At 39.9% G+C, this 14,862-nt stretch overlaps 1 protein-coding gene across 2 annotated transcripts in view; it reads right to left on the reverse strand.

The window, feature by feature from the left end:
• Window positions 1–2,386: 2,386 nt before the first annotated feature.
• The window catches only part of TTC29 (tetratricopeptide repeat domain 29), a 133,393-nt gene continuing 120,917 nt past the window's right edge, over window positions 2,387–14,862 (reverse strand). For both annotated transcript variants that reach the window (XM_075421092.1, XM_075421091.1), the window contains 2 exons: window positions 6,673–6,752; window positions 2,387–6,294 (listed from right to left, as the gene is read on the reverse strand). In XM_075421092.1, coding sequence (XP_075277207.1) covers window positions 6,709–6,752 — 44 coding nt within the window. In that variant the 3' untranslated portion in view covers window positions 2,387–6,294; window positions 6,673–6,708. The remainder of the gene's footprint in view (window positions 6,295–6,672; window positions 6,753–14,862) is intronic.

The following is a 14,862-nucleotide window of genomic DNA, read 5'->3' on the forward strand; positions in this document are numbered from 1 at the left end:
CCTAACCAGCAACACTGATTGAACATCGCCTGCTCCGAGGCGGTTTGGCGTGTGTGCATACGCCAGTGCCAGGACAGCACTCCCGGTCCTCGACTACTGTGCCAATCCTGGTATGCACAAGTTATCTCAACGACGGTTCCTGGTCCCAACATCTTACAGTCTAACTGGCTCCTACTGTGCTTAAAATATTCACACTGCTCCTTGACGTCTTTCCTGCCCCTGCCAGAGTCACCTTTGCTGGCCCGCAAGTTTGTGTTCCAAGAGACTGAGCTGGCTTGGTCCAGGCTGGTTTCACCCAAGGGTTATCAACTGTCTGGCTGATGACAACTTCCCCTACAGGCACATCAGTAAGGCTTGTTTGTGGCCTTCCCCCTTCGTTATTCAGAGTACACAGTGCCAACACGAGTTGTGTTGCTTTTGTAGAGCCACAAGCTCCAGTGGTGTGGTAGGTACACAGCCACTTGGCTGACCTACAGCCATCATTTAAAAAAAAAACAACAGGCATTTGCCACATAAGCGAGCTGCTGACGGCCGTCAGAGCCTCCACACAACCAGCGCAGGAGCAGTTAAATTTCACAAGCCTGCACGGGTGTCCACTCACCGCCGGCCCTATGCACGTGATCTACTCTGCTGCTGCTGGCAAGGCCAGATGCACCCATCCCGGCCCTCCCCGTGAACAGGGTACACTAGTGCTGGACTTCAGCGTGACAGGAAGAATTCAAAAGTGCTGTAAATCCTTGCCCCTTTCTGCTTAACTGTCCCCATCTCAAAGCCGTTGTTTGGCCATTTCTACCAAACGCACTGCAAAATGTGAAAGCATCAGTGATGTTGCTCTTCCAGAACAGAGGCTGGGAGAGACGAAGTAAAAGCAAAGGCTCTAATCAAAATATTCTAATATCACAGAGCTCCTCTGAGAGTATCAGGCCTCAGCAGATGTGAAAGCTCATCGCAATTCAGAACGTAAGTTAAAGGGGCTGCTGAGAGAGAGCGGGGCCTGGAGACAGATGCCAGGTAATCCTGAACTTCCCTTATCATAAATAAATTTTGTTTTAATCTCTACTGTGAGCCTGGCATGAACCCAGTCTGCCCAGAAAGCAGACAGCAATGCCAGGGAAACTGATTTCCTGGTACTCATGTGGAAAGGGAGAGTGTCTAATTTTTGCAGGCAATGGATGCTGAGGAGCTGGGAGGCAGACAACTCTTATGAAAGAAAAGAGAAGAAAATAACAGTGACCACTATGTTTCAGGGAGGGCTCTCTGAAGATGTTTTTAGAGGCACCGTTGTGGTTTAGTCAAGATTCAAGTCACTTTAATTACAAACGGTGAACCTGTGGCCAGATGGGGCAATGTTTTCTGAAACAGGCAAGGAAGATTAGTGAGCAATGTTGCCAGGGACAGAATAGCTCAGTGTAGGAGGCAGTAACCTTTCAAAGCTGATACACCTTTGTCTATGGATATGTGTTGCCCAAATCGGGACTAAATGTGACAGTTATGAAAGCTGGTGTTGAGGGAAGCTGCCTCCCAGAGACAAGGCTTACCTCTCGTCAGCCTGCCTCAGGTAAGAGTTCTCAGTCCTAGCTGGGTTCAGAGCGGAGTGGGAGCCAGGAGCTATTGCTGCTCCCGGATGCTCCTCCTAGCATGCTCAAGTTCCCAGCCCCTGGGTCTTCCGTGTGTTACTGAAAATCTGCTGGCCACCGGTTTTCTGCCTACCCCTACTGCAGGCGGCCATGAACTGAGCTGGAGAATGGGCAGCTGCTGGGACAGCTTGAGACTTTCCCCCCTCCCCTTCTTTGTGATCCTACAAAGAGTCGAGCAATTCTTCTGGGGCTGCACACCCTCAGCTCCCAGAGACTTCAGGTGGGGCCACTGCCAGCACCTCAGATTTCACACAGGTTAGCTGTGCTTGAAAGCTGCTCTTGGCACAAAGTGGTCTGTCTGCCTCTCACGTGGCAATAAAACAAACAGGTAACTTCGTTGTTAACCTCGGTGAAACAAACCTAGCGATTCAGCAGCAATGCGGAGAGAGGATTTTAGTTACTAAATTGCTTTCTCACCTACTGGCATTAATTCCTCCAAGCCAGCATTGGAGCAAATGGGTATGAATCTGGGACTCACTTTGTCCTTCCCACAGATGAGCTGAGATTAAACAGCGGGCTTTCAATTAAAGGCACATTTGTACCTTATTCTCTTTCTCTTTAGTTCAAAAACTAAACCTGAAATGTTTAGAAAAGGAAGCTTATCTCCTAAGGTTAAACTCTTGGCAATCTGCTTTACCATCACAGCTGCCGAGCTCCTTTGTGCTCAGCATCTCCCTTTACTGATATGCCTGTGTCAAAAGAAGAACTCACACATGGAAATATTCATTAACATGTTTATTTGTTTATCTTCAAAGACAGCACATATATTCTATCTACTTGTAAGCATGTGTGACAAATATGATACTATGAAGTTACGCTGTCAAATAAGACAGTTTCAAAAACAGTCCTTGACGTACACCACTTCTGAAGTCCGATGAGTTCTCACCTCACGTGTAATAGCTGAATCTCACATTATTACTAAAGATTTTAACCTATTTCTTACATTCTTACATGTATATTATTGTTTCTTCCAGTTACGTTCTACTTTTTCCTAGCAGGAAACTGAAGTGTGGCTTTAGTAATACCTGTCATCAATCTTATTTATTCCATCTATTTCTAAGTAATTATATATAGTGTATTTCTTAGTCTATATTCGGATGGCCTATTTAGAGATGAATGGGTTCCTTCCAGAATGGCAATGACCTTTCTGTGACTCAAACATTAATTTTCTAAATGGCTTCACAGGTAAAATACCTTATATATCATCATAATTAACAAGATATACCCTATTAATGGTCAGAAAACATGCTTTTCATAATTATAAACAGACTCCTTTCTGAGGTACAACCTTCCCCTCTGCTATGAATTGTTAGTCAATACCATCTGATACATCCGCAGTGAAACCTACTAAAACGTATTCAAAAAGCAGTCCTAATTGCCAGTCTTGTATACCTTAGGCACCGACAAGACACAGATTTTAGAGACATCAATATTAACCTTCAGAACTATTCAGAGATTCATCTGCTGTAATATGTTTGACAAGTCTTTGTTTTGAAACAGACAACTGGCATTATAGGCTAAATTGATTTACCTGCTTTCCTAACTTCATTGAAGTCAACTAAGCATATAATTTCTCAGAGCACAGAAAAACTTGCAACTGCAGTTTACAGTCTCATGAGTCCTTCTTTCTGATTGAAAAGTCTAAAGGGTCAGGGGATTAGAGGCTTTCTGGAAAAACCTAGAGGAAGGATTGCAATGATAATGAAGCAGGCAGAGTGGAGAATAATTCTGCTCCATATGAGGAGCTCCTTAAAGAAATTAGAGCATCTCTCATGTAAAGTAACAACGTACAAAAATTTGAGCTCTGATCTCAGCAGATTTTCTGAGCAGGACTATGACTGGCAAAAGATCACCAAAGAAAAGCTGTGTTGGAAGAAGCACTGGTGATTCAGTAAGTGGTGATTTTTTGTTCTGAAGGAACGCTGAGCTGATACTACAGCCACGTACCAGTGAGCACCGTGCTTTCGGCTGGACCATGCAAGGCATTACACTGGGGCCTGCCCATTACCATGGGGCTCTGGCCGCTTCTGACAGCTGAGAGGCTTGTTCCAGGATCCCGTCCGAAGCATAACGTATGGAACAACATTCTGCATAACCTCCTTGTGCTGTTAATTTGAAGAGCCTTAGTTTTCCCGTTGGAAAAGTCTGCAAGGAACAGAACACCACCTGCATTCTGCCAGACAGACAGCGACCTGTCAGACAAATCGTTGCTGGGACGGGAGGCAGGTGTGTTTAGCTCAACAAACGTAATTTTCTCCCAAAGTTTCCTGACTCTGAAGAACACAACTTGCACTTACATTACTGTAGGATGATAAAAGTCCCCTTATTTTTATTAAAAGCTTTATGACTAAAAAATATCGCTAAAAAGTATGGGAGAGCTAATGCTCTAGAGGATTCATTTGTGACCATTTTTTCACAAGCATACAAAAGTTACCACTTTATGAGTGCAGACTGGCAAAAAATAGTGATGATCATGGATGCTAATTAATATAACTGCATAATAACTTTTGGGACACATACACAGAATGTTCAGTTACTGCAGAAAGGAACCGTAAGGTTCAAAATCCTTAAGAATTTAGAAACTTGCCCTTGAAAAAATTATAATCTTTTCTAGACTGTCTGCTTGGTTGATGTTATTTCATATATATATATATATTTTTTTTACTATGAAGGATAAGTTCAAATACACCATTTCTTTTGACAATATGCTGATAAACAAAATTCCAAGTATCTAAAAATAGCAACCTCTTACAAGTAGTTCTGCTATACTTATCAAGATTAGAGGAGTTTGCAGATTAATGTGGTTTTCAAATATTACTTGCAAACGTGACATTTTTATAAAGTTTACAAAGTTCATAGAAGTTTTTTGTGTTTCATATCATTAGCATTAAAATACAAGGGGTAAACTGGATACTATTATTGTTTATATTTAATTCATGGTCCCATTTATCTTCCTGGTTTGCGTAAAATGTTTACCTCTTTTTAACACTCAGTAAAGAGATTTGTGTGCTTATTTGTGTGCATAATTGCATGTAGGAAAATTCCTATACAACTTTTCAGACTTGTAGAAACATTCTAAATGAATATTGCTGTAATAAGCTTGGTGTTCAGACAATAAAGACCTCTAAGTAAAAGAATGAAATTATTGTGGTATTGGTATTTGTATTTACATTGCATGTACACAGCATCTTGATTAAAACTGGTCTAATGAGAGCTAGTTAATGATACATTTTTACCATATCTTAACAGGGAGAAATTCTATTGTCACATGTCAACCAGTTACTCACATTGCAACCCTGAAGAAAACCAGTGAATTGAGTTATTACTTTGGGAAAAGCTACTGCTTGCTCAAAGACTGTCACAGAAACAGATTACAGGTCTTACGGACCTTGCTTCAAACTCTGAATCTGGAAACCTCTGTTTAAAGAAAGGAATGGTTGACTATTGGGATTCATAAAGCTTTATGTAATTTGAAAGAACAGGTTTTCTAATACATGAAATTATGAAAGCTTGCATCAATTTTCCTAAATAAGATTCAAAAGTTCCAAATCCTGCTTCTATGCATTCATTCTGCAAAGTGATAACTGCCATCTTCTGTCCTCTATCTGTTCTTCAGGCCAACAGTGATGGTAGCTGGAAAATGCCCTCTGAGAACTGTGAAGACCACAGGAGTCAGACTGCTGTGGGTCATGTGGGGAACCCACTGTCAAGAACTTCATCAGCTCAAAATGGGAGACAATTCTCCACACACACTCGAAAATCAGTGCTTCAGACTATTTATCAAAAAGAATCTAGGCAGAATTTTAGTTTACCTGATTATGTGAATGAACACAGACTGCTAAAAGGGGAATTTCAGGTTCAATTTTGAAAATGGGACATACAGGTATACTACAAGATGCGTTCTCCTTGTTAAATATAGTTGTTTCAGCTGTGCCTATAGATTGGTGTTGCACTTGAGACAGTCAGTGGCATTTCAAACGTTTTGATTGCACAGGCTTTGAACAGTATCATGAGTGTGCTCAACCAGAGTTTAAACAAACTTTGTTGTGTTTTGTGTCCAACCTGTGTTATAGATTAGATCAAAACTGCACCATAGTGTGCCACCCAGGCTGGAGCGATTCTGTTGAAGTTACGGTTGAACCGCAATGGTTAAGCACAGATGCTAAAATCACCTATAGCCCTAGGAATAAGGCATCACGCTTGGAGTTTACTTTTTTTCTGAAAGGGACAATAATCTGGGATTTAAAAAAATCTCTCCAGACACATTTAGAACTTGATCATACAAGGTATCGAGCATCTTGGATTTCCATTCAGTAGGCATAATGGATGTTTAGTATCTTAACAGGAGGATCTTGACACTTCGGAAGGCAATAAGCAGTAGGGGCACAAAGTGCAAACTTTATATTCTACGTTACTCTTTTCCTTTTGTATTTATTTCAATGACACCAGCTATTTTTGATAAAAACATGTAATACATTGAAGCCACACTTCAGTCATAAAAGAACTTGGAGCACTCAGATATTTATACTGCAACGCTGTGCTCCTATTTAAATGACAAAATTTCTACCGAAAATCCTACTTTGTTGTATAACTCTTCAAGGATCTTCCTGTACTCATTATACATCTGTCAGCTTCTCTGTAAGTAAGCAGGCATTCTCTATAATGAAAAACAGCAAATAAAAAAAAAAAGTAAATGTTGTAAGTTTATATATAGACTTTGATATCTAACTTTTATATTTGGGGTCAGCATCTGGTTAATAGATTTGTTTCTAGCTCAAAGGCTTATTTCCATAAATGAAAAGCAATCACATGATCAAAGGCAAACAAATATTAAAACTTGGAAAACAAGTAAAAAATATGAAGGAATTGTCAATTTGTTCATTTATGAGCAGGAAAAACATTGTTATTTGCACAAAGTAAAACAGAGATGATATGCAATTGCCTGTAAAAATCAGGTTAAATTTTGATACCAATGACATTTCGCAAAAATCAGCATACTGGTATAAAGACTATGGATTAAAGGCAAATACTGTACCAGGAAGGATCTAGAACTGGTGTCTTTGGAAGAGGCTCACAGGGGCTTTGAAGCACTTGTTTCTATATCAAGTTCTGCTACTAAAAAAACAAAGAAAAAAAAAGTGTATTAGTGCTTTAGACTTACAACATTCTTAACGGTAAAAAAGCCTAGAAGGTTTACTTGGAATACACGTAATAGAGTAAAAAGAGAAGGAAATCTAAGACAACACAGAGGTAAGCCACATGAGATATAATCCTAGACATACGGAACTGACATGGATTTCCGTTCTTATTTCTTGCACTCCTGTGCAGCATTTCTCAGGCCGTATTTGCCGGATAGGTCCAGGTGGGACCAACTGGGGAGCCACAAAGGAAGATGCATTTTGGAGAAGACGACGGCAGAGACAGTGCTGGAACATGGCAGACAGTATGAAGACTACCCAGAGGAAGAGGTGAGCAGTGCAGAAAGCACGAGCAGGGTGAGGAGGTTGGAGAAGTAAGGCTGCCACGTCTCAGCGGGGTCCTCCTAAGGGGAGGTGTTCAAATGAGCAGGTGGCTGGGAGGCAATGGCTTAGCTCCGCAGCTTTTGGCAGTCACATGCTTCCTTTGCTCCCATGATCTGTGACGCTCTGCCTTGTTCCTTCCTCGCTGCATTTCCGCACCAAACTCCCACCTCCTTGCTGCCCTTTCTGCTCTGTTCCCAGTGACTCTCCGCAACGTACCTCCCTCTGCCTAGCTACAACCACACCATCCCTGGGGGACTGTTTCCTATTTTGGGAACCACTGATCTGGTTCACCTCCTCAAATGAAGAAAGTGCACATATATCTAGTCCATCCCTGACATCTATTTGTCAAATCTGTTCTCAAAGGCTTCTGATGAAGGCTGTTTCACAACATCCCTAATCTCTCTGTTCCAGTGCTTCGCAGTCTTACAGCTCAGTTTCTTCCCTAATACTTACAATAAATATTTCTTGCAAATTAAGCTGATTTTTTTCTTGTTCTACCTTTGGTAGACATGAAGAGCAAAGGAACACCATCCTCTTTCATAATAACTCCTTATAGCTTGAGAAACTATTTTCCTTCCTCTAATATTTTCTTTTTGAGGCTAAGCAAATGCAGTCTCTTCAATATTTCAAACGAGCTCATGTTTTCTGACCTCTGTATAATCTTTGGCTGGATCCTCCCTCAATTTGTCACTATCTCTTTGCACTGTGATGCCTGAAGCTGGACTATGTCTTTCAGTCACAGCAATACCAATGGTGCTTATATGGCATCCTAATTTAATTCATGTCCAAAATAAATACATTAATCCAGTTCTGGTGGAGATGAAAAACAATGTTCAAAGCAGTGTCTCTGCTGGTGCAATGTTTGGAACAGATGCAAACTACTGAACCACTCAAGACTCAATAAAATTTATGCTTCGTCATATCATCGGCTTTTATTAAGAATAATTGCTAACTAGGACTTCATCCATAGTTGTACGCAAGTAAGAATAGGATAAGTAAATCTATGCAGAATACCTGAAAACTAGTGTAAGTTATCATATGAAGTCTCATTTTGTACAAGGGCAACAGGTACGTTAGTGGTTTACTCTGTATCTATCAATGTAGTTATTCCAGGTAACATTCTCTGAAACCAGGTCTAAAGTACATCAATGGCAATTCTTTTACTAGCAGACAATGCTTAAACATAAAATCTAATGAAACCTAATTGAATACCAGGGGGTCTACTCATGGCTGCACAGTCTATAACTTCTCCGTGTGGCTTAGGTACTCAAACACTGCGAAGCAGCTGAGAGCCTCGTGCGACTCAGAAGTGCTAACAAGGGATCTGAATTATGTTGCCTGCCCCAGCTTTACAGCAGTACAGCTTTATTGCTCTTTCCAGTGGAAGCTCACTGTTGAAAAAGTGGTGCCAGACAGGTGGGTGACTCAAGCCCAGAATGTTACTAGGTACATGTAGTAACATATGTATTTGCAAGTAAATACACATAAAAGTGTGTCTCTGACAGCAATGTATCTTACATACACCGATGCATGCAAAAAACGGTGGGGATGTGTATGTGACAGAGGGGGAATTACAGCATAAATTGCTTTTCTCATGGACCTTTTGGCCTTTTGCCTTCACACTTGGACACCAAGCTATTATTCTCTGATTAACAGTTCTATGCTCCCAGCAAACATGAAGCACATCCAGGATAACTGATGGAATACTGAGCCATAAATGTTTTGTTGGCATTTGTTTGGCCTGTGCTATTTGGGAACAATAAAAGCATCTCATATTCATGATGATAATACATATATACCACCACAGATCACACCATCAAGCATTCTCCTTCTATCCCATTGTGTTGTGCAAAATGTAGAGATAAACATTAATACTTATTAATAGTATTTAAATACAATTAATCATAATAGGATGTTCCTGACATATTATCACTGCCATTGATAAAATATAATTAAAATTGTCTAGTCAAATTTTCCATGCAGCTACAATTGGCATCTCTGTTCTTGCTGTTTACACATGTCTATCTAAATATTGTTACTCTTCTAAAAATCTCATTATTTCATTACGTTCTAGGGAGAAAGCTAAGCAGACATGCTAGTCCTTTACATAATATTGTTAGTGAAAAGTCACACAAAAGAATGAAAGCCACACCTGCAAAGACTGAAGCTAAAATGACCACTAACTCCAGAGAGAACAGGAATTCTAGGCACAATTCTCTCAAAAGATTATAAAGAAAATGAAACAGGCAACACCTGTGTTCCTGAGCCTCCATGCCCATGTGATGGAAAAGCATCCAAATCCAAGTTTTGCATTGTTCAGAGATTGTTGGACTTTACCAAACAAGAACGCCACTGAAAAGCTGCGCGAACTGATGACAAGTCATAAGAGGACTATTGTCTGGGAGAGCTGAGACTCTTTGAAAAAAACCAAAGGCAATATTTTAAGATGACGGAAGTAAGAATGAGAGTAGCATGCAGAAGGTGACCTAGAAACCATTTTTCACTGTCCCTTCCAACAAAAGAATGAGGTAGGATATACTGAAAGTAGGAAGTGGTGGGCTTGGAGACAAAGGAAGGGGTTCTTTGTGCAGTGCCAACTCGTCCGTGGAACTGCCTGCTGCAGGATGCTGAGGATGCCCTAATTTTCTGTGGGGTCAGGAAGTGGCGTGGCAAACAAACAGGAGAAAAGTCCATACCCTTTCCTAGTCCTCCATTATAGCTAACTTGCTTAAGTGCCATAAAATTGCATAATACAACACCTCAAACAAAAGACAGCAACTGTGCTCTTATGTTTTCACATGTATTTAGGTACAGGTATGCAAACAAGACCATGTTCGCAACTGCTGTTAATGTCAATGAACTCTTACTACATCGTACATACAAAAGGGAGAGAGCAAGCAAGACTGTCTCACCATGTTCTTTATATCTTCCCCATGATTTGGCAGGGTATGCCCGATTATCATGTCAGCACAAGGCAGCTGATGAGATCTAACCCATTATTATAATTTTAAAATTACTTGCATTTTTAAAGGTCATGCAGCTGTTTTCAGTTATATAATCTGTAGAATGATGTAATAGAGTAGGAATAAAGATACAGTAGAAGATAATATGACTGTCAACAATGCGCGTGTCCCACACTTGTAGAAGATATTCCTTCTTTTTTTCTGTCTTGATAAATGAAAACTGATGCAGTGCTTTTTCAAAAGCAGGTGGGGCCTACATGTTTAGCCATGTATCCTGACCAGGTTCACCTGGAATGGAGGCAGTTGCACTTGGAGGTTTTATGAATATAAAGATTAATGAATTTGTACAATTTGGGCATGCAAAGCATTTTTATCAGGCATATTCCATTTAGAATAAGCAGTAAACCATATATAAGGGTTGTGTCAAAGTTTACTGAATAGGGCCCTGGGTAGCTAATGTAACATTTCTCCAACAAATCAAAGGTATTGTTCTATGTTCACATGAATATACAGTAGCCATTACCTTAAATTTAAAACTCACTGTGAGCAGGCAAACACACTGTGGGGATATGAAGGCCATATTGTATCAGCGGAGTCTGCAGAGATTTTCTTCATATGCCTTTGCCTGGTTGAAATATATGTTGCAGTTGAAAGCTAAAGGGATTACTTTTGAATAGTCATCACAAAGGTTGATTATATTCGTATATCATTTAGCTGGACCCTGCAGGCTATTATTCCATTAGCTGTGCTGGCCCTGCACTGTCAAAAAGTTGATCATATAATGTAAAAAGGTTACATGCTCTCTCAAGGTATGTGAAGTAACTTGAAACAGTAATCTTTTAAGAGCACTACAGCTTTGTACTTGAAGGTAGATTGCATTTAAAATAAATATCCGCAAAATGGAATAAATACAATAAATCTACCTCTCTTTCCTGTTTTTTCTACTTTGAATAAGCCATATATAATTTGAGTAAGTTAATTGTACCAGGTAAGATACTGGCTTTTTTCACCCCAAATCCAAAGAACTATACCTCAAAATAGCTGCATCTTTACACGAAATACTGACTGAAATCATGTTTCTGCTGAAAAAGATTTGCTCATTATGTTTCTCTTGCACATACAAACACACGCACATTTTCTTTCAGTGCTTAATAAAATGGATCTTCAGACGGTTCCATTATGTGGATGTCTTAATATTGTTTTATGCTAAAACATGGACAGTGCATTAGATTGAAAACATCTTACTGTTCCGCAAGGCAGAGTAATCACGGACTATCCCTAGATAGCAAATGCTCCCGTTGGGGAAACAATACCAACAACACAGGCTAATGAATCACAGTAGTTATTAATCACGGGCATTTGTAAGAGCTGCGTATAATGGAGATGAACTCTCAAGATTAGAAAGGTTAGAAGGTGGGACTGAGAAAAGGACAGGAGATCATGCAACCGCATTTTAGAATAAGTTGATGGACAAGTATTTGCTTCAATACAGTTGTGCCCATGCTTGCTTCAGCCTTTCTAAGCAGGGAGAAAAAGAGAAACAATTTAGTCCGCTCGGTTCACTTAGCTTTCAGATCCTTGTAGGACAATTTGGCAAAAATAAATAAATAAATGCACCCATACAAGACCCTTAGGGCTTATGGCCTAGTTAGAAATGAGACAGTGCTTCTTTCATTAGACAAAGTTGTTTAATTTAGATTATAAAAGCGTACGTTGGTTCTCTTTTCAGTATACTGTATATATAATTCAGGGCAATGAATGAGTCTTTATGACTACAAATGGAAGCCTTTAATGAACTACAGCAAACATTTGAGCAGGTACGTTTCTCTGAATAAAGTTTATAAATGAGAAGCAAAATTTATTTTATATGCTTTTAAAGAGCCTACTCAGATTATGGCACTATAAGAAAAGTGCAAGTTTTTTCTGGTTTGGATGAGAAAACCTAATAGGAACGTGAATTTTTCCCTGCCTAATAACTTTCATTATTTACTTCTTCAGCAGTCCTCAGACACGTTAATCTTCCTCTCTTCTCTAGTCTGGGCACGTGCCAAACATTTCTACAATAATGCAAATCTCTCTTGATCTTATTTCAGTTCTGTTCATTGTGAGAATTATATACTAGTCTTTGACAACACAGTACGGCAGCATCTTTTGCACAAACCATTTGTTGAGGATCAATTTTAAATAACATCTCTATCAGGTCAGATTGTGGACTGTAGACATAAAGAAGGGATTTTCTCAAGGCCAAAATATGACACTGTGTCCTTTGCATATCTGGAAGTTAGAGATCACAAAAATTCTACACAAAATTTTGGTGACGCAGAAAAATCAGCTTTGAAAAAGTCATCAAGAAGATCGTTTCAAACATGAAGAAACCTAAACAAAACAGCAGCCAGTTTTTAGTTTATAGTTTTACCTTTACCGTCAACAAGTTTTGCATGAAATCCAAATGATTAGTTTTAAGTTTCAATACAGCATCTCCTCTCTGGCTCCACTCCCACCCAAAGCAGGTAAAAATTACAGAAAGAATGTTTCAGATTCAGCATCTTGAAACTTTCTCAGTTGAAGATACAGTTTTCCAGCAATACAAAGCAGGCTGAGCCTCTTCCCAGCTGGTGAATCAAGGTTTCCACACTGCGAAGGAGAATTCCCAGACGGCCCAGAGAAAGGTTTCTTTTCCTTCACACCCCCCACCCAGATGCAGATAAATATCACAAGTGGAACCTATTTGTTCTCTCCTAAGCACAGGACAAGCCCCGGGGGAACCTGCTGAGAATGAAAAGTCCTGAGCAAAGGGGGGCTGCTCACTCTTGTTGCAGAAGCCGAACTCACCCTTGGCTACACTGAGGAGTTGGTGAGGAGACAATGTACAAGCAGTATAAAAACACTTCCACTACCTCTATCTTTGCTGAGAGCAATGAGCCGTCACTGAAGCTTAAGCCCAAAAGCTACTTAGAAATCCTTATGAAAGGAAATTATTACCTTGCTCACAGAAGTGGTGTTTTATAGTCCTGGAGAACTTTTGCCAGCCTTTTAAAATACATTCCTACAGGCTTCTAAAAAAATGTGTATATCTGAGTGATACATGCACAGAAGTTTTTAACACACATCTACAGAGTTATGAATGAAATCTAATCTCACTGCAAAGGGCAAAGAAGCAGTAAGTGGACTGATGTTTTGGACAACATAATGATCATAACCGAAGCAGCCTATTTGTTCCTAATTCATGTGCAGAATAACCATTGGTGCATTCCTCTTAAAGCAAAGCAACGTATATCAGCTGCTCAGTAAATAACCACAATACAGCAGATGTGAAAACACAGATTTCCGGCATAGCGATGATTCTAAGACCACTTCATGCCCAAATCAGTACACTGAAAAATTCTTGCTGTCTTCCCCCAAATCACTACAGTCCTTATCCTGTAAAACTTCTAAATACTCTTCTTGAGAACCTACTTTACACACTTACTATGCAACCTTCTTGCATGGCTACACATAAAGCCTCATACCTTATCCTTTACTCATATAGACACACTGCATTAAGTCTGTTAAGTACTTGTTATAAAAGCACAATTAAAACCTGCAACACAGGGTAGCGGGACAGTTCATAACCACATTTTGTAAACACCATCTTCTACACATTAAGCAAAACACCTCACTGAACAGAGAAGTTCAGTATTTAAATCACTGGTAGTGTGTGATATTTATTTCTGAATATGCAGCTTTACGTGTCTTCAAAGGATCTGGCTGTCGGAGAGTGTTTAGCACCCCTTTCTCTGAAATTCAGGTCCCTCAAAGGTGTTCCAAAGGCAGGGAAAGCTGGAAAGCTCACGTTACTTAAACACTTCATCTCAATTATATGCTGTTAGCATACTGAGGTTCAGATATAGTATCAGACTGCTCTGATGAGAAGTATCTCTGATTTTAGTTCTTTCTTGCTTTTATCTCTGTATTTTAACATGAGTGCTGTATGTAATTTTGTTGAGAGTTTCTTGTTCTGTATATCTCATTCTTTATGTTCTGGCTTGGCTCTGCTGTTTTCCGGCCTCTAAAGGCTTACCTACTCTTCTAGAATTATATGTAAGAGTACTTCTTCATGGTTGAGACTTCACTATTTCAGCGTCTCCAGTGACTACTCCGCCTGGTGACTCACAAACTGTTGATCATCTGAGGCCTCTATAAAGTAGGTTTGTTTTAGTTTTGTTTTGGTTTTTTTTGTTTTTGTCCCCCCCCCCCCCCCCTAGGAAACTGTCTTCCAAGAGCTTAGCCAAACGTATCTTCTGGGTACAAAGACTGAAGCCACTGAAGCAGAGAAAATTCAGCAATGCATCTGCTACAAAAAAAATGATGCCAGGGAGATTTTTTTTCTCCTTATCTGACTTCAGTTTTACATCTTCTAATGCATCTTAGGCATGAGTGCATCCTCTCCGGCCAAGGAGATGTAGGGGAAGCATCTAGAAGATTATGTTCTTTAAAAACAAAATATGGAATCCCTTATGGAAGTATCAGTTTTCTTGTGACTGCGGTTTTCTGGGGAGAACATTGTTCGCTGTAGCAGCTAAATTCCTCCTCTAAGACTGATGCAAAGTGCTCCTACTTCTCTCTTAAGAAAAATCCAACAAAAAAACTGCTGCTGGAAATTAAGGTCCAGGTTTACACAGAGTCCTTGCATTCACGCAAGGACATTATGCTATGTGAGATACCTCTCCCACGGACAATTTGGAGAGGTTTCTTTGTCTT

This window comes from Opisthocomus hoazin, chromosome 5 (genome assembly GCF_030867145.1).
Source record: "Opisthocomus hoazin isolate bOpiHoa1 chromosome 5, bOpiHoa1.hap1, whole genome shotgun sequence".
Lineage (NCBI taxonomy): Eukaryota > Metazoa > Chordata > Aves > Opisthocomiformes > Opisthocomidae > Opisthocomus > Opisthocomus hoazin.